At 50.3% G+C, this 23,944-nt stretch overlaps 8 protein-coding genes across 8 annotated transcripts; 4 read left to right on the forward strand and 4 right to left on the reverse strand.

The window, feature by feature from the left end:
- Positions 1-90: 90 nt before the first annotated feature.
- N7532_001634 (uncharacterized protein) lies at positions 91-627 on the forward strand (the record flags this gene model as incomplete). Its single annotated transcript, XM_056614128.1, has 2 exons — positions 91-152; positions 222-627. The coding sequence occupies 2 exons, from the start codon at positions 91-93 to the stop codon at positions 625-627; spliced, it is 468 nt and encodes a 155-aa protein (XP_056479169.1).
- A 903-nt stretch (positions 628-1,530) lies between these two features.
- Positions 1,531-3,178, reverse strand: N7532_001635 (RasGEF domain-containing protein; the record flags this gene model as incomplete). The annotated part of the gene is made up of 3 exons (XM_056614129.1): positions 1,531-1,830; positions 1,896-2,384; positions 2,444-3,178. The coding sequence occupies 3 exons, from the start codon at positions 3,176-3,178 to the stop codon at positions 1,531-1,533; spliced, it is 1,524 nt and encodes a 507-aa protein (XP_056479170.1).
- Positions 3,179-8,907: 5,729 nt separating this feature from the next.
- On the reverse strand, positions 8,908-10,118 carry N7532_001636 (40S ribosomal protein eS4; the record flags this gene model as incomplete). The annotated part of the gene is made up of 5 exons (XM_056614130.1): positions 8,908-8,961; positions 9,017-9,311; positions 9,458-9,742; positions 9,806-9,943; positions 10,105-10,118. 5 exons carry the CDS (start codon positions 10,116-10,118, stop codon positions 8,908-8,910), a joined length of 786 nt encoding a protein of 261 aa, XP_056479171.1.
- A 2,168-nt stretch (positions 10,119-12,286) lies between these two features.
- Positions 12,287-13,495, reverse strand: N7532_001637 (aspartate-semialdehyde dehydrogenase family protein; the record flags this gene model as incomplete). The annotated part of the gene is made up of 3 exons (XM_056614131.1): positions 12,287-13,092; positions 13,147-13,404; positions 13,465-13,495. 3 exons carry the CDS (start codon positions 13,493-13,495, stop codon positions 12,287-12,289), a joined length of 1,095 nt encoding a protein of 364 aa, XP_056479172.1.
- A 1,309-nt stretch (positions 13,496-14,804) lies between these two features.
- N7532_001638 (uncharacterized protein) lies at positions 14,805-15,212 on the reverse strand (the record flags this gene model as incomplete). Its single annotated transcript, XM_056614132.1, has 1 exon — positions 14,805-15,212. The coding sequence occupies one exon, from the start codon at positions 15,210-15,212 to the stop codon at positions 14,805-14,807; it is 408 nt and encodes a 135-aa protein (XP_056479173.1).
- Positions 15,213-19,923: 4,711 nt separating this feature from the next.
- On the forward strand, positions 19,924-20,390 carry N7532_001639 (Glucose N-acetyltransferase 1; the record flags this gene model as incomplete). Its single annotated transcript, XM_056614133.1, has 2 exons — positions 19,924-20,215; positions 20,290-20,390. The coding sequence occupies 2 exons, from the start codon at positions 19,924-19,926 to the stop codon at positions 20,388-20,390; spliced, it is 393 nt and encodes a 130-aa protein (XP_056479174.1).
- Positions 20,391-20,895: 505 nt separating this feature from the next.
- Positions 20,896-22,269, forward strand: N7532_001640 (uncharacterized protein; the record flags this gene model as incomplete). Its single annotated transcript, XM_056614134.1, has 1 exon — positions 20,896-22,269. One exon carries the CDS (start codon positions 20,896-20,898, stop codon positions 22,267-22,269), a length of 1,374 nt encoding a protein of 457 aa, XP_056479175.1.
- Positions 22,270-22,796: 527 nt separating this feature from the next.
- Positions 22,797-23,570, forward strand: N7532_001641 (uncharacterized protein; the record flags this gene model as incomplete). Its single annotated transcript, XM_056614135.1, has 2 exons — positions 22,797-22,813; positions 22,934-23,570. The coding sequence occupies 2 exons, from the start codon at positions 22,797-22,799 to the stop codon at positions 23,568-23,570; spliced, it is 654 nt and encodes a 217-aa protein (XP_056479176.1).
- Positions 23,571-23,944: the final 374 nt, after the last annotated feature.

A 23,944-nucleotide genomic window follows, 5' to 3' on the forward strand; every position in this document is an offset into this window, starting at 1 on the left:
CCGAGCTTCTCACAGCATTCCAGCAGCTACAAAGCCCCAGAGGCATCAGCTCCAACCAACACCGCTGACGCCCGTCTACAGACCTACAGAATGCCCACAATCCTCCCAACATGGCCTCACGTCCTCTTTGGAATCATTGAGCCTCTTTCCCTGTAAGAGCCCTGTCCACCCTCCCATGACCCTGCCACATGAGCATCCCACTCACTACAATCCACCTCAAGAGTCCTCGGCAGCCTCGCCCCGCTCTACAACCTTGAGAGCTTCGTTGCCGACCAAACACCACACGTGGACCCGCCCATCTCGCACCCTAGTACCGTAGCCCTCGCCTACCAGATCGGGAATCTCTATTCCCTGCTCTTCATGGTCGGCGTCGCCGTTCTGCATACTAGCACCGAACCCAAGGTCATCCGGAACTACTTCATTGGGCTAGCCATCGCCGACGTTGGTCATGTCTACGCCACATACCTGGGGATGGGCTGGAGCGCGTTTAGCGACGTGGGATCTTGGAACGCCCTGACGTGGGGAAACATTGGCGCCACCGCCTTTCTGTTCTTCAACCGACTGGCCTACTTCGCCGGCGTTTTTGGATCGCCCAAGGCGCTGAAGGTCGCGTCCAAGAAAGAATGATTACATACTATGTTCTTGAGCAATGGATCGAAGTGTGGCGCAGACAGGGTGTCCCTAGGATACGAGTAGTGACTGGTTGTTATATTCTAGCCGCCGGGTTGGCGCCTGGGCGCGTGAGGCTAGACCGGATGATTTGCAGGGGTTCCGGCCGGAATCGTTTCGAAGATTTTGGATTCCATCTGTGTTTGAGATTCGCGGGCCGGTCCCGTCGAATGATCGGCGCTTGGCATGGCTTTATTATGATTATGCGGATGCCCTTTACCATACTTAACCTGTATTAAACGGATCGAAGGCTGGGGTACAGCGATGTAAATACGTCTCCTACACGGCGAGGTTTGAAAGAGTCACACTAAGTGGGGACGAGGATTTACAGAGCTAAAAATAAATGATCTGAAAAAGAAGATCCTGCCTTGGATAGATTTGCGCCAGACGCCAGCGCTGCAGATGCTAGCATGGGTATTAGCGTAATAAAACAATACACAAGCTCTCAAACTGAAGCAATCTAATTGTAACGCAAGGTTCACCAATCAACGAGCATCCGATGCAACCTGGGGGTTATAAAGAGGGGTGGAAGGAAGTCGAAAGAAACAAACAAAAAGAAACAAGGCAAAAAAAAAACAGGAATGGAAAATGGAAAATGGAAAATGGAAAATAAAAAATGGAAAATAAAAAATGAAAAATAAAAGTTTTCGTGTAGGCTTGAAACAATCCCACAGAGTAGCGTTACCATCACCTGCAGCCATTCAAGCCACTGCGGCAAATCCCAAGCAGATCATACATCCCCTGCCCTCACAGCCAATGCATTCGGTGAGACCAATTCAGAAGGGCCTGAAGCCGACAGCAGGTATTGGATTCGCTGATCGAAAGAGCGGTGGACCACACGCATGTCATGACATGTCAAGGCTATTTCTGCAAGAAGCGAAAGATCGGCTGGAGGGCCAAATCGCCATTTTGCTGGGCGTCGCGAAGATGCGGAAGCAGGAATGGGAGGCCCGGGTAATCGTTGTAATGGTGGCGATAGGCGGCGTAATTGTGGCTCGCGTCGCAGAGGAAATTTGTTTCTGGCGGGAGGATCGGGTCTAGAACGACCATTCCGCCGACGGTGGTGTTGAGGCCCCGGGATCGGGCGGTTGAGATGGCGTATTTGTGTAGGCCATTTAGGATGGCTGTTAGAGAGTGGTAGTTGTGGAGTTGGAGGAGACTCTGTTGTTTTTTTTATTTGTGGTTAAAAGATTTCCGGTTGGTACTTTTGGTTGAGGATAGCTTACCTTTGCGCATTCGCGGAGGTATGCGGGTAGGTCTGGGATGGCAGAACAACACTCCCACACAGAGACGGTTAGGACTTGCCAACTTTCTAGCAGGTCTTTGACAATTTCGTCTTGTGCCACAATGCTCTGGCGAGACAGGCTGGCGAAATCGCCCTTGTCTAAGGATGTGAGAGTTCGGGCCAGGTCAGAGGGTGAGGATGAGCCTAGATAATCTTCCAGGAACGGGTATGATGCGTCAAAGGTCATGTTCCAGGGCACCTTGGCCGTGTTGATATATTGGCGCCGGTAACGAACAGCAAACACGTTGCAGATCTTGAGCATGTTCGTCAAGCTCTCTGGTCGATCTTGGAATAATTGCTGGATGGGGCCGGCCACGAATTCGAACCCGCGCGTGGATGGTAGGGGCATATCTGCTGCTGCTTCTGGCCGAATTGCAAGCAGGCATTGTACCACTGCCCGGTGGGCGAAGGGGCTTTTTGTTTGTAGGTGCTGGTAGATATTAGCTTCGAGATCGGATCAAATATGACGAGGGCTGGTAGCAGACACACCTTTTCCACCTCTACATACGTGGGCAAGTCATCTGGGTACATATGCAAATGGTCTAGAAGATGGATATAGAGTGCGGTATGCTGCATGAGGAACCATTCCACCGAGGTAGCCGTGTATCCCAAGGAGGCGCGCACAATGTCCTCAAAGGCAACCTTGCTCAGCTGGAAATGGCTCTCTGCCTCAATGGCCTGTGCGATGGTACGCGCATCGGGCGAGTGGCCTGGCAATTGAGGCAACCACGACCATGGAACCGGCTGGAATGGTGGCGTGCCAGATCGACGGAGGATCTCCTCCACTCGCTGCATGTGCGAGAGATGGCCGAGCAATTGATGCTCGCGCGGTTCGGTTAGAGCCACAAAGACGGCATCAATTGCGTCCACATTCCGACTGAGCAGCGAACTGCGCGGGAGATTTTCGTCCCGGAAGAGGCCATAGCGAATGACGAGACGGATGTCAAGGTTTTTGAAGGCCCACAGCACGGTGGTCGCCTCGTCCTCCCACCAGGGATAGTAGGGGACGACGAAGCGCGGAAACTCGGAGGCGATCTGGAAGATAGCTTGGTACGACTGGGGCAAGTCGGGAGGCGCGGACCGTGCCGGCAGAGCGTCAAGTTGCGACATGGCGGTTCTTGTCGGCGACAAGGACCGGAAGGGCGAGTAGCTGGCGGTTAATGAAGCGGGGGGTGCCAGTGGTTCAACCGAGCCACGTTCACTTCCGACGCTGATGGAGTGCATTTATGCTCCTGACCACCCTGGGCTCTCAGCGGCCAACGCATCTGGTCAAACAAGCGATGAGCCCCATGTGATGGGGAGGTGGAACAGACTGGCGGGACTGGGGAGCCGGAGGTAGGGTGTGGTAATGGGTAAATGAATCAATGAGCAATGAGCAATGAAGAGGGTTTATACTTAGGGTAGGGGAGGGGAGGGGAGGCAATGCAGGAAATGGGGAACGGTGTGTTCAGGACGGGGTCTCGGAGCTGGTCTAAGTACAAGTCATGGCCATGCAGGAATGCGAGGAGAATCAATATGTAATAATAATCATGCCCATGCCTGCCGTATCTGTAGTACCTGAGAGTATCTGAGGGTATCTGAGGGTATCTGAGGGTAATAAGGGTCAAGGGTAGATCGCCAGTTGCCGGGTTCATCGGAAAGGGCGCGAGTGATTGGCTTACGTGCAAGATTGTCGACCCCCCGCCACGTTCGACACATCACGATGGGAGAAATCGTGATGGGCTTACGGCCTGAAGAGAGAGTGGAGGTCTTGTTCTAGTGCCGGGGCTATGTGGGTACCCTACTAGGGTACAATGTAGTACCAAGGGCACTTTTCAAGAAACTAACTATAGAGAAGGGTATCCAGACTGCTGGAAACCCGACAGCCAGGACGAGCCGGGGAAGGGGGGATGATTATCGCAACTAGCAACTCCCGCATACTCGGGTAGCACGGAGGCCCGGACGCGCTGGGAGACGATCTGATTGCCACACGCCTCCCTGCGCGGCTCCACCGCAAGGAATGAGCGCAGCCCGAACGCCCGTTGGCCTGGGTGAGTTGCGAATATGACACCCTCTGGCGTGCAGGCCCCAGCCCGACGGGACGAGCCGTAGGAGCGGTCAGCTCGATAGAGTGCTGAGGATGTCTTCTTGCGTCGAACGGACCAAATGCTGGAATCGGGTGGTGGGTATGTAGGTAAATAGTGTTTGGGTTGCGGCGCCGTCTGGTCAGGCCGATAATCCTCGCGAATACCGGAGGGTACCTGGATACCTACATGGGTGTTGCTGCTCGTAAACTGTGTCGGTACGTTCGAGAACACGCACGTACGCGGATGGCTGAATTATTCTTGAATCTTGTTCCTTTTTTCTTTTTCTTTTTTTTTCTTTTTCCTTTATTTGAATAGTGCTCTTGTGCTGAGCAGGCTGATTCGATTGGTGGCGGGTTCATTGTGGTTGACCCATTCCCGAGATAAGTAGGCCTTAGCCCTGTCCATCTCTCGACTTTTCAGGATGGTTTCATCTGCAGCCCCAGTGGGTTCTGGCGCTAAGCCGTAGCGAGGGGCGGGCGCGGACGATCATGATGGAATCCAAATCGATCGAGGCAGAGTGAGGCGGTCGGCCGCCTCTTCTGGGTCTCGGAAATTGAACATGCTTTTATTCACAATGGTCGCCAATCAAGGCGTAAACTCCCGGGGGGTCGCACGTCGGCGGTTATCCGTCAGGACCAGACCCGCGATGGTGGTGGCAAGTGAAGTCGAGGATCGAAGATCGAAGATCGCAGTGTTGCGGTCTGAAGAATGGAGGCTCACCGCCGGCATCCTTTTTGGGAATCGAGAACACACACAGAAAAAAAATGGGAGTGTCGCCTCGTTCAGAGAAAAGCCTGTTGATCATTGATCGTGGAGTCGTCATGGGTACATCGGACTAGTCTCAAGGCTTGCGGTTCTATACGAAACTCTGCTGGAGAGCCTTTCTCACGCTGCGTAGTATACACTATTTACTACGTAGGCAAGAGTGAAAGGCACACCGCCGGCATCCCATTCCCCTCCCAACGTGAATCTTCTGCATCATATCGCTAGTCGCCCTCCATACTTCGACATCGTTACAGACGCCCCCACCCCCTCGAACTCTCGTGCCACGTGAAGTTCGAGCAGGAATTCAACGGGGGCTCCCAGAACCCAGAGCCAGGGCACTGGGATCCGGATCTTGGTAGATCCACATGTCCCAGAGCTTGCGATGGATCTAGAGCATCGCAGTTGACATCTGCTCTATACAGAGAGAGAACGTCGACTGTAGCATGCAGATATTCAGAGTCACTGTCCAGTAGAGTCCAAGTCAGCAGAGCCTTGGAAGAGCGAGCCACGAAGCCAGAAGGAGGCCATCGTCATCCTCCTTTCGCAGCGCAATGTTCTAGACCCGCCCCGAGCGCCGTGGCTGCTCGATGCACTCCCTTTCTCCGCACTCTTCCATCCCTTAAACAGAAAAAGGGGAGAGAGAAAAAGGAAAATACGATTTGAAATTATCGCGAGGTCCTTCACTCGTCCATACCGCTGATATCGGCGTTGCCAGTGGTCGATCGGATTCGCGGGTCGCATGAGGACTGCTGCGCCCGTGCCCATGGCTAGGAATCACCTTCCTAGGGGAGGTGGCGGCGGACGATCGCTCACGGCATCGAACCTAGTTGGTGTTGGTTCTCATATTGGTTTGGTGTAGCATACACGAATTCTCGAGTCCAGGAGATATGTTTCTGCAGCGACGGACCAGCCACTCAGAATGCGGGCGCAAGACAGTTGCAGGCTGCGCAAAGCATGTACCTACCACCGTTAAGAACGGGCAGTGACACGGTGGCAGGAGAGGCCAAGTTGCATCCAGGACACGCCGGAATCCGAGCTGCGCTATGCTGTCGTGCAGATTCCGAGACGCGCCCTGGCGGACACCCAGAGTTCTTCTTCCCCTGTGGGGGAAACTCCACTGACTCTGGGCCTGGTAGGGCAATGGGGTAGGGCAATGGATTAAGGCAGTCGATATATCACATTTGTCGTCGGCGCGATCGGCCTCGATCACAGGCCGGGGGGGTCGCATCGCGCCGCGACAACTGGACAATGACGCTGTGTGCGCGGTCCAGCTAGCGAGGCGACAGCGGCTGGGAATACCCCTGTTCCTATTCTTGCGGTGCGTACGAACCGTGCTCGCCCCCTCGAATTCCTCCTATTGAAATACATGCTTCTAGTATGTAACGCTCACTGGGAGAAGGGCACTGATCTGGACACACAGTGAGATGCGAATGCAGGAGACCTCCTCAACCGCCGATCAGAACTCGATCGACGGGGGCCCAGCTACACTTGTGAAGCACCGTCGCCAGAAGGGGGCCCCTTCCTTCACAGACCCAACGGTGTAGCTCCGGCCAGACTGTTCCCCTGCACGCCTCATTGGTAAGAACTGCCCGGAAATCGTTTCCTTCTGGCTCTGTTTGCTAGAAATGGTTCCCTGGGGTCTCCATCGCGACGTGGGTGGGTTGCAGCCCATCCCCACATCGGAAACTTTGATCAAGTTGCATTGTGTTAGCGAGCTCTAGTTGCCCTCTGCTGACGAAATTACCAGCAGGGCAAATGCACCAATGGCCGACCAGACGGTGTCAGTCTCGGTCTCGTCGAGGACACCTCCGGCGTACGGAGTATAGTGGTTGAAGTACGATCGTTCGCGCAGCGAGGCCCCTCAATTGGCCCGGAACGACCCCCCCCTTGTCTTGCATGGATCGTCTCCATGGCGCAAGACCGAGAATCCTCCCGGCAAAATTCGTTGCGAATCATTCAGCACATAATTTGGTGGCGGCGGTTCGCCCCGGACGACCATCCTGACAATGTTCTCCGCTGTATGCCGCGTATGACAGTATGGACCGCCTCGTTTCCCGCAGCTCGTGCAAAGCATCCACCGTTCAGCTTGCATGTGGCTCGAGTATTCCAGAAAAGCGGTCACTGGCACCACGTGTTTTCATTTCACTTTATGAATAAGATTGTGTTGACTTGAGAAAATGCAGGGAAATAACGGATCCTTCCAGGCAAGCATGACGCAGTTCCTGGGCTCGGGAATATCCCTGGATTATTAGGGCGTTGGTTGAATGCCTAGCGCCTCCACTTTCGCAAAACCTTCCTGAGGAACCCTATGAACAGGCGTGGTACTCTCAAAGACCAGTTGCAGTCACCATCTGTATAAGATTCAAATATGATATATTCCAGAATGAGCCAAATGGACATAGAGTTTGCATTTCCATCACAGGCTCCGTTCCCTTGGGTCGCGGTGGGATACTGACGGCGAACATCTCCGGGACAGATGCCCTATCATGTTAGGTATTGGCGGGGTGGGATATGGTGATGAACTATTAGTCTGCACTTTCGAGATGGGGTCAATGAAATAAGGATCGGTCTGTGCTACTCTGGTTGGGATGGAAATTTGGACAAAGTACTATGCGCCTGCCTGTGATCGCTAATTTTAGCTTCGACGGACTGCCTGCTGCATTGCACTTTGATACTCGATCTTGGTAGATTATGTATGTCTGTCTTAATGTTAATGGAATACTATCCGAGTGGACAGCACTCATTCGAACTATGCGTACCTCACACTAATCTTTCGCTACCGGCAATGATGGTTCAAACGAATAGAGGCCATGTTGTAACCACTTTGCCGTCATATCGAAAGGCAAGCTGCCCCCGCCGCCTGCCGGGAAAGAGGGGAGGGTGGAATGGGTCAAGGAGTCCCTGGGCATTGCTGAAACTACGATTTGGCGGTGCACTACGCGACTCCATTGATTTCTGGCGGTGTCTGTGGGCTTTGCCTATTCTCAGTATTAAGAAAGCAGCTAAAAAGGTCGAAGCAGGCTTCATTCTCCTTTTCCATTCCGCTTCACCCAGTCTCTGAGGAGCATGTCGGTCGAAGATACTGGGCTTCATGGGCTTGAGAAGAGTCAGTGATATTGGAAATGTACTTTGCTGCTCTGACCACCCACCAGGTTGGATACAACTTTATCACTCCCCGGTGCGGCGGTACTACTGATGTCTGCTGCTTTATGTCGCAGGTATTCGTTCAATCAAAGCAACTCTAATAAGTCTCAAATGTGGATCGATACTACGGTATCAAGACACTGGACAGGAATTGCCCTAGAGCTGAACCTGAGAATCAGATGGGAGTTGGTTCTCTCCTATAACGTGGTGAGTGTCACAGCGCCAGGACAGTTGAACCGATTTTCATATGCTAAGGTCAAACAAAAGGAAAGGGCACCATATATCCACGGAGTAGTCAAAGTGATGCGATGCGCCAGTGTGGTACAGGCTTGACGATGCTGAAGTACCAGGTCCACGTGTCGAGCCATCATATGATGCCCAGGTAGCAGAGACGGAACGCGACGGTATCAAATTCAAATGGCCGCCAATCAAGACGTACAATGTCGATGGAGTGCGGTGGCATCGAATATATCTCCTTCATGAACGATGGAGCTTCAGATGAAAATATATACATTTCACGATTGAACCGCGGTCATAGAAAAAAATGAAGTCCACAAGCATTGTTCAAAAGGTAGGCAGACTACAATTACATGACGTTACGCTATATTGTGTAGTTACGAAGACAAATCCCGAATCAAAGGTGTAGAGGCCGTAGGCGAGGCCGCGACAAGGCAATCAAGCTCAGACAAAGGGGGTTGACAAATTCAGGAGAGGGAGACCAGGATTTGAAGTACGCTCATTAAATCATTCGAGAAGGTAACGTTAAATAGGTATCATATCACTCGGAAACGAGACGGTTAGCCCGTCCCCGGTATTGTTTGCTATGGTTCGAATCTACGGAACAAAGCATCATCCAAGCCCATAAAGCAAGACAAGACGCAGATTCCAAGCTATTGTTTTGGTTAATGATTTTTTTGTTTTCATCCCCAGAGACTGGAGATGGCCGGCATGCAGCTCAATACCAACGTCCTAAGACATTTAGTTGGCAAGAGCGTGGGCGCGGCGGCGGTCACGCTCCTCGGAGATGGAGAGCTAGTAAATGATTTAGTAAAGAGACCGATGATAAAAAGTGGTTGATTGAACATACCTTGACACCCTTGCCCTTGGGAAGGGAGATCCAGGGCTTCTCCTGGCCGATGACGAAGACGTTGGACTCGCGGGTAGCGAAGGTGTTGTCAATGGCGTCCTTGACGTGGACGACGTTGAAACCACCGTCGTGACGCTCACGGTGAGTGACAACACCGACACGACCCATGTTACGACCACCGGTGACCATGCAGACAACACCGGAGTCGAACTTGACAAAGTCGGCGATCTTGCCGGTGGCAATGTCGACCTTGACGGTGTCGTTGACCTTGATGGCAGGGTCGGGGTAGCGGATGCTGTAGGCCAGAAGAAACGCAAGTTAGCAAAACCATGTTCTTTTATATAGGAATCTTACTGTGTTCCCGGGGATGCGTCCTCCGCCGATCAACCAAAACTTGGTCCAACGACTGAATGACACGGAACTTGTGGAGTATGCACTCACGTTCGCGCATCGTGCGTAACCAAGAATGGGATGCCGCCCTTGCCAAGCTGGACGCGCTTGACCTTGCAGAGCTTGAACTCAGCCTCCTCGGCCTGGATGCGGTGGACGGTGAAGCGACCCTTGGTGTCGTAGATGAGGCGGAAGTGCTCGCCAGTCTTCTCAAGGGAGATGACATCCATGAAGCCAGCGGGGAAGGTGGTGTCGGTGCGGACCTTGCCGTCAACCTTGACCAGACGCTGCATCATGATGGCCTTGACCTCACGACCGTTCAGGGCGTACTTGAGACTATCGGGAAAAGTCAGTTTCGCTATTCGCTTCGTTCATTGTGCAGGATCGTTCGAGTCGTACCGGTTGCGGATGAAGACAATCAGGGGCAGGCAGTCCCGGAGCTTGTGGGGACCGGGGGAGGCCTTGGGGGCATAGGTGCCGGACATCTTGTCCAGCAACCAGTGCGAGGGGGCGCTAAGGCGCTTCTGGTGCTTCTTACTGTAGAGGCATATCGGTTAGTCTTCAATTCACTGCATGTCAATTTTTCTCGGTGCAAGAAGCGACGGTCTGGAATCGACAGCAATCGATTTTGAGTGTTGGGGAGTCCAGTGATTTCGTCGCGACGAGCAATTCGAGTCTGATGGGCGAGCTAAACTTACGGTCCGCGAGCCATTTTGGATGTTGTCGACCGGTGGTGGTTGTCGGAAGAGTCGCGATGAGAGAAGGGTCGGAGATCACTGGTTGTCAAAATGCCTTCGCTTGTGCGTGCCCTAGCCCGCGACCACACACTAGTCCAGAAATAGACAATTAGGGTTACTAGTCTGATTATGTCATCGACCCACCTTCTGTAACGTAATCCACGGCCGACCTGTCCACACGGCCGACCTGTCCACTTTCGCGTCCAACCTTCCGGCAACATCTTTCAACGCGTTGTTTTTACACCACCAGCATACAAAATGCCTCTTTCCCAAGAAAATCGAATGCAAATGGCTATTGCGACTTACAAAAACAAAAAAATTGGATCAAAATCAAGGCTTGCGGCAATATTTGGAGTGCCTAAATCCACCTTACTCTCTCGGCTGAAAGGAATCAAACCACGGTCGGAAACACGCGCTAGCGGCCATAAATTAACAGCGACTGAAGAAGAAGCACTAGTTAAACGGCTACTAGATGCTGATAAACGAGGATTTTCAATTCGGCCAGAGTTTCTACGTGGAATGGCGCAGAATTTACTCCAAGCGCGTCTACAGGATCCTTCAGCAACCCTTGGGGTTAACTGGGCCTACTCCTTTACAAAACGCCGCCCTGAAATACAAACAAGATATAACCGGAGGATTACATACCAGCGATCAAAGCAGGAGGATCCAAAGGTTATAAAACAGTGGTTTGCGACCGTACGCGAAGCTATTCAAGAACAAGGTATCCATGAGGATGATATCTGGAACTTTGACGAAACCGGCTTTGCAATGGGACTCTGTTCAACCTCTAAGGTTATTACTGCGGTAGATCGTAGTGAAAGACCTCGGAGAGTTATTCAGGGAAATCGCGAATGGGTTACAATCATTGAATGTGTGAGCTCGAAAGGCATTTCTATACCTCCATGGGTCATCTTAAAGGCTGGATCTCACCAGGCCGCTTGGTATCAAGAGCCTGCTATCAAGAATGGCTGGGTTCTTGCCAGAAGCCAAAATGGCTGGACAACAGATGAAATAGGCCTTGCTTGGCTAAAAGAGACATTTGAGCCATATTCTAAACGCCTTTCAACCGGTGCGAAGCGATTACTTATTCTCGACGGCCATTCTAGCCACCAAACTGCAGAGTTTGATGCTTTTTGCAAAGAGAATGCAATTATCTGTCTCTGTATGCCTCCTCATACCTCTCATCTACTACAACCACTCGATGTTGGTGTTTTCGGCCCGTTAAAAACGTTCCTATGGGAAATTGGTTGAAGGAATGATGACTGCCGGCAACAATCATATCGACAAGGAAGACTTCCTACACCTATATCCTCCTACACGCGAGATGGTTTTTAATCTAGAGAATATACGGAATGGCTTCGCAGGAGCTGGTCTTAGGCCACTTAACGAAGACCGGGTCCTCGAAAAGATTACATTTCAACTTCGGACGCCAACACCACCTCTTGTCGAAGGATCAATATCCTCTACTTTTCAAACACCTGAGAATCCTCGCCAGCTATATCATGAGGTTCGCAGTCTACAGAGAAGCCTTCGAAAAAGAATGCTCTCTAGTAGCCCAATTTCTCATATTCAACATCTTGAAAAGGCTGCGCAGATGGCAATGAACATGAACGTTCTTCTCCAACAAGAAATCAAGGTTCTACGCGATGAGAATGAGCGGAAACTGAAAAAGAAGGCAAGAAGGCGTGGTAAGATAGGCGACGATCTCTTTTTATCTAGAGATGAGGGTCAAAATCGCGTTCAGCAGCTTGATACGCAGCCGAACGAGCAACATAGTGAGCCTACTGCTAGGCCATGCCAGCGAGCTCCACGGCGCTGCAGTGGGTGTGGGACTATAGGACATACTGTAAGAAGTTGTCCTAGTAAATAGCTATATATTCACGATTAGATAGTCTAATATAATTTTGTCTCGTGGGTGAAAAGCCGCAATTTTATTGAGGGTGCGGTGAAAGTGGACAGGTCGGCCGTGTGGACAGGTCGGCCGTGGATTACGTTATTGGGAAATGCGGTTGATTCGTATGCAAGCCTGAGGCATTCAATATGTTTTCTTGAGCATCGACTGGATGTGTTGTGGCTGCAGGGTCTATGAATGATAAAATGTATTATTGACATCGCTGAAAACTCGAACTTTTGGTATCTACATTTAAATGTATCCCTTGATGACCGCAACCTCGGCGTTCAGGATGGACGAACCGGCCGCACCGATGACGGTGTTGTGAGATAGGGCCGCGAAACGAATATCGAAGTAGCCACCCTCCTGTCCCTCGCGAACACGTCCAACGCTCACCGTGTATCCCTTGGAGATATCACGGTCCAAGCGGGGCTGGGGACGGTCGGGCTCGTCGAACACCTTAATGGCGTTCTCCGGAGCGGAGGGAGCGCCGAGCTTCTGAGCCTCGGACTGATACTCCCGCAGGGCCTGCATGACTTGCTCAGCACTGGGGGCAGGGCGGTTCCTGAAGCGCAGCGACACGAAGGCCATGTGGCCGTCAGTGACACCGACACGAGTGCAGGTGGCACCGATGCGCAGACCGGTCTGCTCGTTGAAAGCAGTAGCATCGGAGTTGAGGTCACCGAGGATCTTCTGGGCCTCATTCTCCAACTTGTCCTCCTCACCACTGATGTAGGGGATGACGTTGTCGACAATGTCCATGCTGGGCACACCAGGGTAGCCAGCACCAGAGATTGCCTGCTCAGTGAAGACCTCCACCTCCTCAACGGGTCCAAACTTGGCCTGGAGGGCGGCGAAAGGAATGACAATACCAATGACGGCGCAGTTGGAGTTGCAGACCAGGAAGCCCTTCTTCAGACCGAAGTGCTTGCGCTGGTGAGGGATGAGGTCCAAGTGAGCAGGGTTCACGGTGGGCACCACTAGAGGGACGATGGGGTCCTTGCGGTAGTTCTTCGCGTTGGAGAAGACAGGAATCTCTGCCTTGATGAATTCCATCTCTGTTTGCAATTAGCATCGCGGTCTGGAGGAATGATATAACGAGCAATTCTTACCAGTCTCGCCGGCGATGTCGCTGTTCAGTCCGGAGAAGACCAGGTCACAGTCACTAAACTGAGCGGCGCGGCACTCGCGCAGAACGAGGTTGCTGAGCTTTTCAGACATTGAGGATGCCTGCTTCCAGCGCACGGCATCCTTGTACTTCTTGCCAGCATTGCGCTCGGAGGCACCCACGGCGTGAAGCTCCAGGAAGGGGTGATCAGCCAGGAGGAGAATGAAGCGCTGGCCAACAGAGCCAGTGGCGCCGAGAACACCTAAAGACAGTTAGAAAAACGCGTGAATGATATCATTGTCAATGATTGGAAGAAACATACCGCACTTCTTCTTAGGGAGCGAGGCCACCATGTTGAGCTTTTGAGGTATATGTAAAGGACAGAGCGATCTTGGCACAATGTTAGCGTCTTAGGACCTCAAAAAACTTCGTGAATAGACGATAAACAGAGGAATGGCATATCGATATGTCAGATCGGGGGCACTATCATCGAGCACGGGGATCCTATGAGTCAAGGCTTCGTCCAGTGCCCCGCATGGTGGATAAGAAGCGCTCCGCGCTCAATTGACCCATTGATTGCATGAGGTGGAAACACTGGACACAATTGGGTTCTAGCAAAACAAAGAAACGGCCGTACTCACCACTTTCGCAGTTGACGATGAAGGAGTGGCGATTCAACGGTTCCTGGCGAACTGCGATATCGCAAAGCCCCGCGGTGACTCAGCAGCTCCGGGGCGGGCAAAAATTTCACCGGCGCTGATTGGCGGTTGCCGACAGTTCCGCCTGTTTTACACCGGAGTGGGCGACTTTCTCCGAAGCCTTCTTTAGACTACGCTAAAGGGGCCCAAGGCTTGCCCCCGACGGCACCAAGGAGCCAGGAGTATGCAGCCATACATGGCCAGCCACGAGTTTCGAAATTGGCAACCAAGGATAATGGATAGTAATTCGAACCTTTTCACATTCCGCCCTTCGGTGAATTCTACTTCGACAATGGTAGGAAAAGTCAATTTATTCATCATTCCTCACAGACATTAGCATGCACTTATCCAGTCATACGCGGCGCTCTTTACAAGTTCACCCGCACCACAGAGGATTCACAAAGCACCATTATTGATTCGATACTGGCCTCTAGATATCCCAAAGAAACAGCATTCCATCATCACGCGCTAAGACCGCCATCGACGCGTAAGACTTCGCCATTAACATAGCTTGAACCTTCGCTCAACAAAACAGCGACCATGCGACCTATTTCCTCAGGCTTTGCAACTCGCAGCATGAGCACTAGCTTCGTATGTTGTTCCACCGGAAACCAATGTGTGGCAAGCACAGGAGTATCGATCAAGCCACTGGGTTATAACGTTTCGAGACAGTGATAAGAAAAAGGTATGGTTGCTGCGGAATCTACCACTCACGGTGCAATCGCATTCACTCGAATTCCTCTGGCTGTGACCTTTTTCACCGCGGTTTGGGTAATGCCAATTGCCTAGAGAGTCCCTTCGGAATGAATTCTGACTTCCGGATTCCGGGAATCTACTTATTGCGTGTTTGCTTGGAGAATCCACCCAACCAAAAACGCCTTCGAGCCCGTTTTAACAATTGCGCCTCCTTCTGGCATAGCATTTAACTCGGCTCGAAGACATTTGAAACCATTGAGCGGTGGTCCTAAAGGGATTCGTGCGCGTAGTGGAAGACGATCGAGACATACACTCCGTATGCATTGATTTGCATCGTGAAGGTAAAACCGTCTTCTGTTGTAGCTGTGATTTCCGTGCCTAGCGGAGCGTTACGAACAACACCTGCAATATTGGCGGCGCCATCGAATTTGCCAACTTTTTCCACTATGCCATCGATCTGCGAGTTGACTTGCTCGGTGCCGCTGACATTGACAACATTACAAGAGAATTGTTGCTCTGGGTGGGATTTTAGAAGCTCCTCGGGGACTGCATCCAGTGTCTCGGCTTGTAGATCAGCTAGAGCAAGTGAAGCGCCTTGAGAATACAGCACTATTGCTGTGGCCTTCCCTATTCCAGGCGCAGTACCTAGAAACAGATCTTTCGTTAGAAACTTCATTGATCTGCAGAGTCAAATTTGCTGGAAAATCCCGACACTTACCAGCAACAGTGAAAATTTTGCCCTTGAAAGTCGCCACAGCTATCAGTGAGCTTGAAAGGATTGAAAAAAAAGACAGCTATTCCGTGCGCTGGGGCTTCCCCCATGGCGGACGGTCCTATTTATGCCCCCAAAGCTCATCAATCGCATTCAATCAACAGCTGCCGCGGGACACGATGGTTAAACTTCCATTAGATCCTAGCTGGAAGCCTAGCCCGATGTAGCGTGTGCATGGGCACTGGCATAGTTCTCCATTAGGGTCACCCCATAGTAAGTCGAACATGGTAAGCTTACTCTGATCCATGACGTGATCAGTAGTTCGCCAAATCGCATACATACTGGATAATGTCTGGCAATTCTTGGCTCTCCCCTTCCGTTTTAGTGCTCACCCCCTCGCCGCTTTTGCTCCCTGAGTAGAATCGAGCACGCCCCTGACCGGCCTGAGCTGCTCAGTGATCATTACGTAATCAAACTGATCGCTCACTGAGCCTGATCGAAGCACCCTGATTTGCTCAGTGAGCCTGCCCTGAGCACTTGATCTGATCACTGACCCTGACCTGATCAATCCCGGATTGCTTACTAAGCTCCTGGTAGCCTGAGTAAGCGGGATCAATAAAACGCGACACGCTAGCTCGACCGCTGTACAAGAATTAGCGTCGTAAAGTTGCCACTAACTGACGATCTTTCCCTTTGCAAACAGGATGTACCTGATTAATTTCCTTTTATTGGACAATTGAACCTATCGAGATTTGACGCTCCTAGGAGCATTCTCCGTTCTCCGTGATGCATCGACCCGATTGGGAGAACTACGTAGGCAGATGTATAACTAGATGGACTACGTAAACCATTTCGTTTTTATTGGATATTATTGAGCAGATAACCACTCAGCGTTCGTCTCCTACTTGACTAAAATTGTTTCGTTGTCTTCGACTTCATGCCTTTCTTGCAATATTAAGTGGAAAATAACCGAAAAAAATAAGATTTGCTATCCGCATTTGCCCCAGAAATTGCTCCTGGGAGCATCAGCCCGTTCCCAGGAATCCTTCCAGGGGCCTCATCAATATGTGCCGTGCCTTAGATTCAATGACATAGCCTGTTCAGATGGAATACTCCTCCAAGTTCCCAGGAGCTTATCTCTGATTGGTGCTGTCCATATTCACGAAGATATAAAACTGAACAAAACTTCCTCCCTCGACAACCTCCAAAATTTGACCTGTTGTACTGAATGAAGCCGCTTTTCGACCACGCGAGGAAGAGTTGAACATTGACCTTGACAATAATTTTCCTCTAATACCGCATACCAAACTTGTTCGGATGCCAGGTAAAACTGTTCGCTACCGACATCTAAGAAGCCCGTCTTTTTAGTCAATTCAGAAATTTACCCGCCTCAACGATATCCATGGAAATGCTTCTTCGGAGGCGAAAGCGCCCTGCTGAACAGACAGCACACGGGGTCCGGCAAAAAAAGGTGAGCTATATACCGAGAAACTGCAGTGGCCCTCATACAACTCCTCTAATGTAGTGATTAGCTATTATCTGCCCAAGGTCCGATAGTATTCTTGCCGTCTGAATTGTTATGTATGATCTGCGACTACTTGGATGTCAACGTTATCATAAGCTTTAGCCGCGTGTCGCGTAGCTTCCAGAGATTGGTGCAGCCAATGATATTCACAGAATTTCACTCGGATTTATACGATCAGCCAGGCCTTTGGAAGCAACTAGAACTCCTAGCAAATGCATTAACGAGCCGCCCAACTCTTGGACAGAAGATGTTTCATATCTCTGTCAAACTCCATACGCTTCAGCATGTGGAAAAACTCACACAACTCCTTCGTCCAATTCTTCACAAGACTACGAATCTTCGCTCTTTGTCTCTTCCAATTCATATGGCTACTGCAAATCTCCTTGACAGTCATGCTTTTGGCTATCTCGGGAAGGACTTGAAGATCAAGGCTGCATATGATTGGATTTTAGGCCTTAACGAGATAACACTCGTCCGGTCTCCCGTTCAGTGTGACCAACTGTACACCTACCACCGACCAGACGAATTACAACTCCAACGCATAGTTATTGGCTCATGTGGATTAGACTATCGGTCTACTATTAGACTTCTGCGACGACTCCGACGCCTTGAGGTGGTTGAGTTATATAAGGTCGAGCTATGGGACTGTGCTTCCTTCAGTTGCGAGCCAAAAGTGGCGGGAATCGTCAAGGCATTGGATTCATCCAAGAGTCACCTTAAGAAACTGGCTTTACACATCAGTGGCTATCGCGATTCCTGGAGTGGATTCAATAGAATCTTGTCTTTCGATTCCTTATTGCGCCTGCAAGATCTCGAGATTAATGAACATGATCTAGCCGCTAATGCTGTATTCCCTGCCTCTTTGACCAAACTAGTGTTTGTTGACTGGGAAAAAAAGCCAAGCTTTCCATTCACCAAAGATTTGGCCCAAAAAAGCCTCCCTATACACCTTGAATCTATTACCAGCTATAGCAGAGCCCCTGGTATATTGCGTCAAACGCTGGAAGAGACTTGGAGCTGTCACGAGGTCGAGATCCACTATCGCAGATTTGATGATAGCCTGCCGACCGGCCCTTTTCGAGTGCCGGAAAGCCCGTCGTGATATAGGTTCGCGTAAATTCGGGTTCTTTTCCAGATTCCGGTGGTGGTAGTGTTGTGAGCAAAATAACATCTTCAACGCCAATAGGCTGCCCCGGACACATTTATATCTCATTGATCTTCTGCAATCGCACTAATCGGTCAGAAAGATCTGGTGGAACGTACCAGGATTTAGTATGTAAGCGTTGTGGCGCACTTGGCTTCCAATGACTTTGCAGTGGGCTGCTTTCAAATCTAACATGAATATTCCATACACTACAGAGCATTTTTATTGTGCCGACTCACAAGAAGATACGGCAGCACAGTAGGCACTTTAACGAAGATTTCACGGTGAAGAACTGGGGCTTATTTTAGAGCCGGGAGATGGAACCTGGACTTTTACGCCAACCCTTGCTAATCGATTAGAAACATAAGTGTAAAACCCACGAGAAGAGCCTCTTCTTGTACAATTTGCCTCGCCGGAGCTTGTTTCTAGAGCGGCTAAGTTGTCGCTGAGAGCGGAGATAGAGGCGGTAGGTTGGAGGCGGTCGAAGACCGAGAAAATCATGGTACTGTACTTGCCGGCGTAACGTAAATACGGCGGCTTAATGACATATCGATATCAGCCACAATAGATTACCACCAGCCACATGATTCTAGTACTTGATGTAATGACAATAAATACGGGACGCGTGTGTTACAGTATCAGACGAAATACGGTTTGAATAGGCTGTTCTGCCAATCGTTACAATTTGCGTAGAACATTTCGAGAGTTTAAGTCCATGAGAGAACAAATTCACTTTCAACGACGAATTGACAGCAGAGGAAATTCAAATTAAATGCACAATTAAACGTACTATTGCCGCGTCATTACATATATGTTAAACGCTTTTCCACGGCTTGTGTGCTTTGCCAAACCTGGAGTCTAATTGAACTCGGTCAGTGTCTCAGCTGAAGGAACATAATATTGAGTCCATTTTATGCGGGAGTATTCGACTAAATCAGATACACTGGAGGTGGTGAATGAAATGCAAAGCAACTTGCACGCCACAGGATTTATGCACCCTTAATACACCATTCGCTGGGCCACCAGGAAGTGGTGTCAGCCAGTTGCCTTAGCTTTTTCTCGCTAGATTATTCCACTTGAACTGATGCGGAAATATAGATGTACAAGTCACCGTGACGAAACGAACAAAAATGAAGCTTTCCCGCATTCAAAGGAACCTGGATATGCTGTGTTGGTTCGTCGCACCATTCGTACATCCTTCAACTATATATCTTACTGTTTGCAGTGTCAGGTGACACAGCGCTCTCCTGTGATCTACTGCTCCATTTCCATAGCCTAGATAGACCCTTTTATCATCCATTCGATCATTCCCATTCACTCTTTCTACGTACTACACGTACACTTACACTCTTTGTTACAGCACAGTTCCCTAGAAAATAATTCTGGTCCGAGAACCTCCTAAGCGAGGGAGCCGGATGCCAGCAGAGAGAAGTCTGTCTACTCTTTCCCATTGAGAACTTAGCTTGATTGCCAAGCTTGGTCCGCGACCAACAATAGCACTCAAGTTTGAACAGAGCAACGGTGCTATATTAATAGGGAGATATCCCATGAAATTTGGAAGTGCTTCCATCCCCTGAAAGGATGTAGTAACGCATAAGCGTACAGTATTACTCATTACATGAATGTTAAACGCTTTGTTCACGGCGCGTGTGCTGGGTCAAACTCGGAGTCTGACTGAACTCGGTCAGTATGTCGGCTGACTAGGTCAATGGTGCTTGGTTGCGCCAAGATAAAACAAATGGGTAAAGAACACGACGTTTCCTCTTCAACAGGTAGGAGGGGTCCGTCCCTAATAAGAGTTGTACCGGAGGTGATGATGAGTTCAGTGGCGATAACTACATAGGGATACAATTTGCACAAACTAACCTGCCCTATTAGAGCCTCTCCTGTGTCTGCCATTTTTCACAATAAAAATGTTTTCCATTACTCCCAAAGCTATTCGATCCGCCATAATTGGTGTTCTTGTGTTGGGTACTACAATCGCTTTATTGCAAGTACCAAGAACGATGAGCCCCTTCAACGATTACTCTACTATAATGTCCGGTAAGCAAGTTGACTGGTCTCGATTTGCTTACACTCAATACGTGACCAACACGGAGTATCTATGCAATTCGGTGATGCTATTTGAAACTTTACACCGTCTTGGGTCTAAAGCCGATCGTTTGTTGATGTATCCCTTTAACTATTCTACTGCGGATGACGACAATTCGACCGAATCCCGACTGCTTCGCCTCGCTCGAGACAAATTCGGAGCCAAGCTCAAGCCGATCAAGATACAGAGAAGGGAGGTAAAGGACTGTGAGTCTTTCGTGTTTCTGGGATATCATCGCATAGAGCATACTTCGTTACATAAACTGCTTGATTTCCTATAGCGAACAAATGGGCTCATGATGAGAACAGCGACATGGGCCGAGAGCTTTACCAAGCTTCTGGCTTTCAATCAAACAAAATACGATCGGATCCTAAGCCTTGATTCTGACTCAACAATTTTGCAGGTACAGTATGCTGTACGGCAGCCGATAGTGAGGTAGGGGTCAAAAGTCGAGGACCAATCATTCGGCTCACCGCCCTAGACCCCGCCGGCCTGACCGCTCAAGCCAGCATCCACCAACCAGGTTTCGGAAGAGAGATACCGCTGGTTTGTGGGTCATATGGTAGGGGGTTTTTAGTCATACTAAGTCTATTCGGCTTGGATCCAAACCTGGATTTCAAAATACATCAAAATAAATCTCCATGGGACTGAATTCTGGTTTCTTTACTAATTTTTGACCAATTTTGCTCCATTTTGTATGCCCCAAATGACCTGAATACTCTTTTTTTTTTTTGACTACGCTGACCACCTATAGAGACCTGATATGCCATTTGGTCGCCCACGGCTCGAGGTGGAGCCATACAAAGACCAAATTACCATGCTTCTGGCACAGAAGATACCTATAAGCAATATTTTAGACATTTTACACGAATACTACGGTCTCAAAATGTCACCGAGGACATTCAAACGTCGCACGCGGGCCTGGGGCATCCAACAGCGAGCACCAAATGGTATCACCAATAACAGAGCCTTACAAATGCGTGTTGAGACCCTTATCTGTGAGGGTAATCTCTCTTCGAAAGAGATCCTTCAGGTACTTTCGCTCGATGAAACACCTATCTCTACCGACACACTCAGGCGAATTCGTAGCCTACTTGGTATACGTCTTCGCATTGACGACCAGGATGATCAGGAGCAGCAGGAGGACGAGATACTCGAGATATTAGTGGACCAACAGGCCATTGGCCTTGTTGAAGGATATGGAAAAGGTCACCTCTGGGCCCATCTACGCCGTCATGGTCATGTCTTCGCCCGAGACCGAATCTTCGATGTATGGTGCTCTCTACGGCCTGACGCCCTCCTACGTCGCTCGACCGGTCTACAGCGGTCTCGCGGTGCATACCGATGCCCTGGGCCGAATTTTGTATGGCATATTGATGGCTATATGAAGTTAGAGCTCTTCGGGATCGAGATATATGCTGCGGTTGATGGGTATTCGCGCTATGTTACCTGGTTTTACGTGGGCATCAGCACGCGGACCGGATTCAGTGTCCTCCACCAGTATCTGAATACAATATCGACCACTGGTTTCCAACCGCGCGCGATCCGCTCTGACTATGGTACAGAGACCATGCTGATCGCAGACGCCCACTATGCATTAAGAAAAGCTGGCGCTGAAGCTGTTGATGGCCACCCAGAACTACAGTTTACCGACTGCTTTTGGTACGGTCGCAGCACCCAAAACCAGCGCATCGAGTCCTGGTGGGGACAGCTTACAAGCTCTACGAACTTCGTATGGCGTGAGCTTTTTAGTTGGCTTCAAGAGCGAGGCTACTACGAGGCGTCTAAGATCGACAAAGTTGCACTTCTTGCTGTTTACATGCCTTCAATTAAGGATACATGTGCGGAGTTCGTGCTCACATGGAACTCCCATCGGATCAGGAAGCAGAAGGGTCGCCCCTATAGCGTTCCAGGCAAGCCATGGTTGGACTACTATTACCCAGGGCGTGACGAGGAGGATATTAAGGATTATAGGCATCATATTGACCCTACAAAGCTTGATGCTATCAAGACTGACGTGGGGAGTTGGGATACTGACGTATATCTACCTACAGAGACTATACACTGGTGCCGTACTCAGCTACTGGGCATGGGCTTTGACCCTGAAAAACCACCAGCGAGAGACCATGGCACCCACCCATATGTCAATACCTACCTTCGGTTACGGGAGCTCGCTGTCGATCATACCGAAGGGGGCCTCTTTCCCGTCCTCTCACTATGCGAGAAGCCAACTATGCCCCCTAACTGGGCGCAGAATTAAGGGTGCGGGCTGCGGGCCCGCACCGTGGTGGAGATTAATGGGGATCAATGGAGATCAATACCTATATTTGGTAGGACCTTAATGACTATCAATCATTAGTTTTTTCAACTTTAGTGGGAGACAGGGTGTAGAGAGCGTCCTAGGCTTTCTGCACCTACTCTGCGCCCTCTGCATCTCCTAGGCTACTACATCTACAAAGCATGGCCTCTCATTATTACCCAAGCGACACACCCGATCTCGTTGATTTAACAGACACATACGATGACTCACCATCCTCCTCGTCCTCCGTCTACTCAGGAGCACCACCGAGACGACCTGGTCAGCTCATACCAAACGAACACCTCCTTCCTGAGCCATACAGCCTAGTCAGCCAGCGAATAACGGGTAGGGTAGCAGGGAGGCATCGCAAGCTCCATATGCAGAAGAGCAGACCAGCGCAGATGCTAGCACCACAGCAGCAGAGAATTCCGACAATTATCCACTTCTGTCTCTGGCGAAAGCCATCATCAGATCGAAAAACTTGGACGATGGACGAACTCAGTAAGTATGACTCTATTACTTGATTCTTTCAAGGCGCGCTTGCTAATAGACGCTACACTGTAGCTGACGTCTCCCAGTGGATCTCTCCCCACCGTGTCTTTAACTTCCAAGACTTTATTACAAGAGACCTTCTTCCTGCGCTTAGTCCGGAGCTTGGAGCCTATAATCCGATACCACACATCGACCGATACCAGCTCGCGACTGGGCTAAAGGGCCAAAAACCAAAGAAGGAACCACAGTGGTTATCCGCTACTGAAAACCATGCACGGTGCGCGGCAGAGCTCGCTTCGCAGTTTACTTTCGGTAGCCAAGCACGCCAGATCTACCTTATCATCATACGTGAAGAAGAGATAGATAAGGACGTGGTCATCAAGCCTGAGTCCGAGCCAGAGCCTCTCCGTGAGGCAAGCTTGGTCAGTAACTGGAGCAATCCAGAGACCCCAGGGCTAAGCTTCCAGTCGCGTACCGCGTCACAGGAGGAGATCCTCGCTGAGAGACTTAGAATTGCTAGTGAGAAAATTGTTCAGCTAGAGAAAGCACACCAGCAGGAGACATCGAAGGAGATACCGCAGGAGGACATAACGCAGCGAAGAGAGGCTTCAGGTGCCCGGCAACGTGGGCGCCCGCGGCGACGTGGTGGTGTCAGGAAAGATAGAGCTAGGTGTACTCCAGTGGCAGCACTCTCGGCACTATCAGGGGCCACCTCACCGCGGCGTACGCGCAGTATGGCCCCCCGTGGTGGAACAACAGAGTCTGGTTAGTTAAAGTAGCTTTCAAATGCATATCTAGGCCATTTTGAGCACCTAAAATCATCGAAATTGGTCAAATTCTGGCACGTAAACAGATTATGGGCACTTGGAGAGCTTTTTTTATATGGTCATATGATCCATAAAACCAACGTCACCTTCTCTACCAAACCTAATTGGCAATGTCAAAATTCCCTATCCATAGATTCTGGCAGAAAATTACGTACCTTAGGTGTCGAGATTACTATATTAATCCTACCGCCCGTTTTCTGCCTGCCAAATTCGACTTTTGGCCCCTACCTCACTATCGGCTGCCGTAGTCACGTGCCAAGTGCCGGGAATTGTTACGGACACTACAGGATTTACTAGTTAGGATCTTCCACTATAGT

This window comes from Penicillium argentinense (assembly GCF_028826775.1).
Source record: "Penicillium argentinense strain IBT 30761 chromosome Unknown utg000002l_segment0_segment0, whole genome shotgun sequence".
Taxonomy (NCBI): Eukaryota; Fungi; Ascomycota; class Eurotiomycetes; order Eurotiales; family Aspergillaceae; genus Penicillium; species Penicillium argentinense.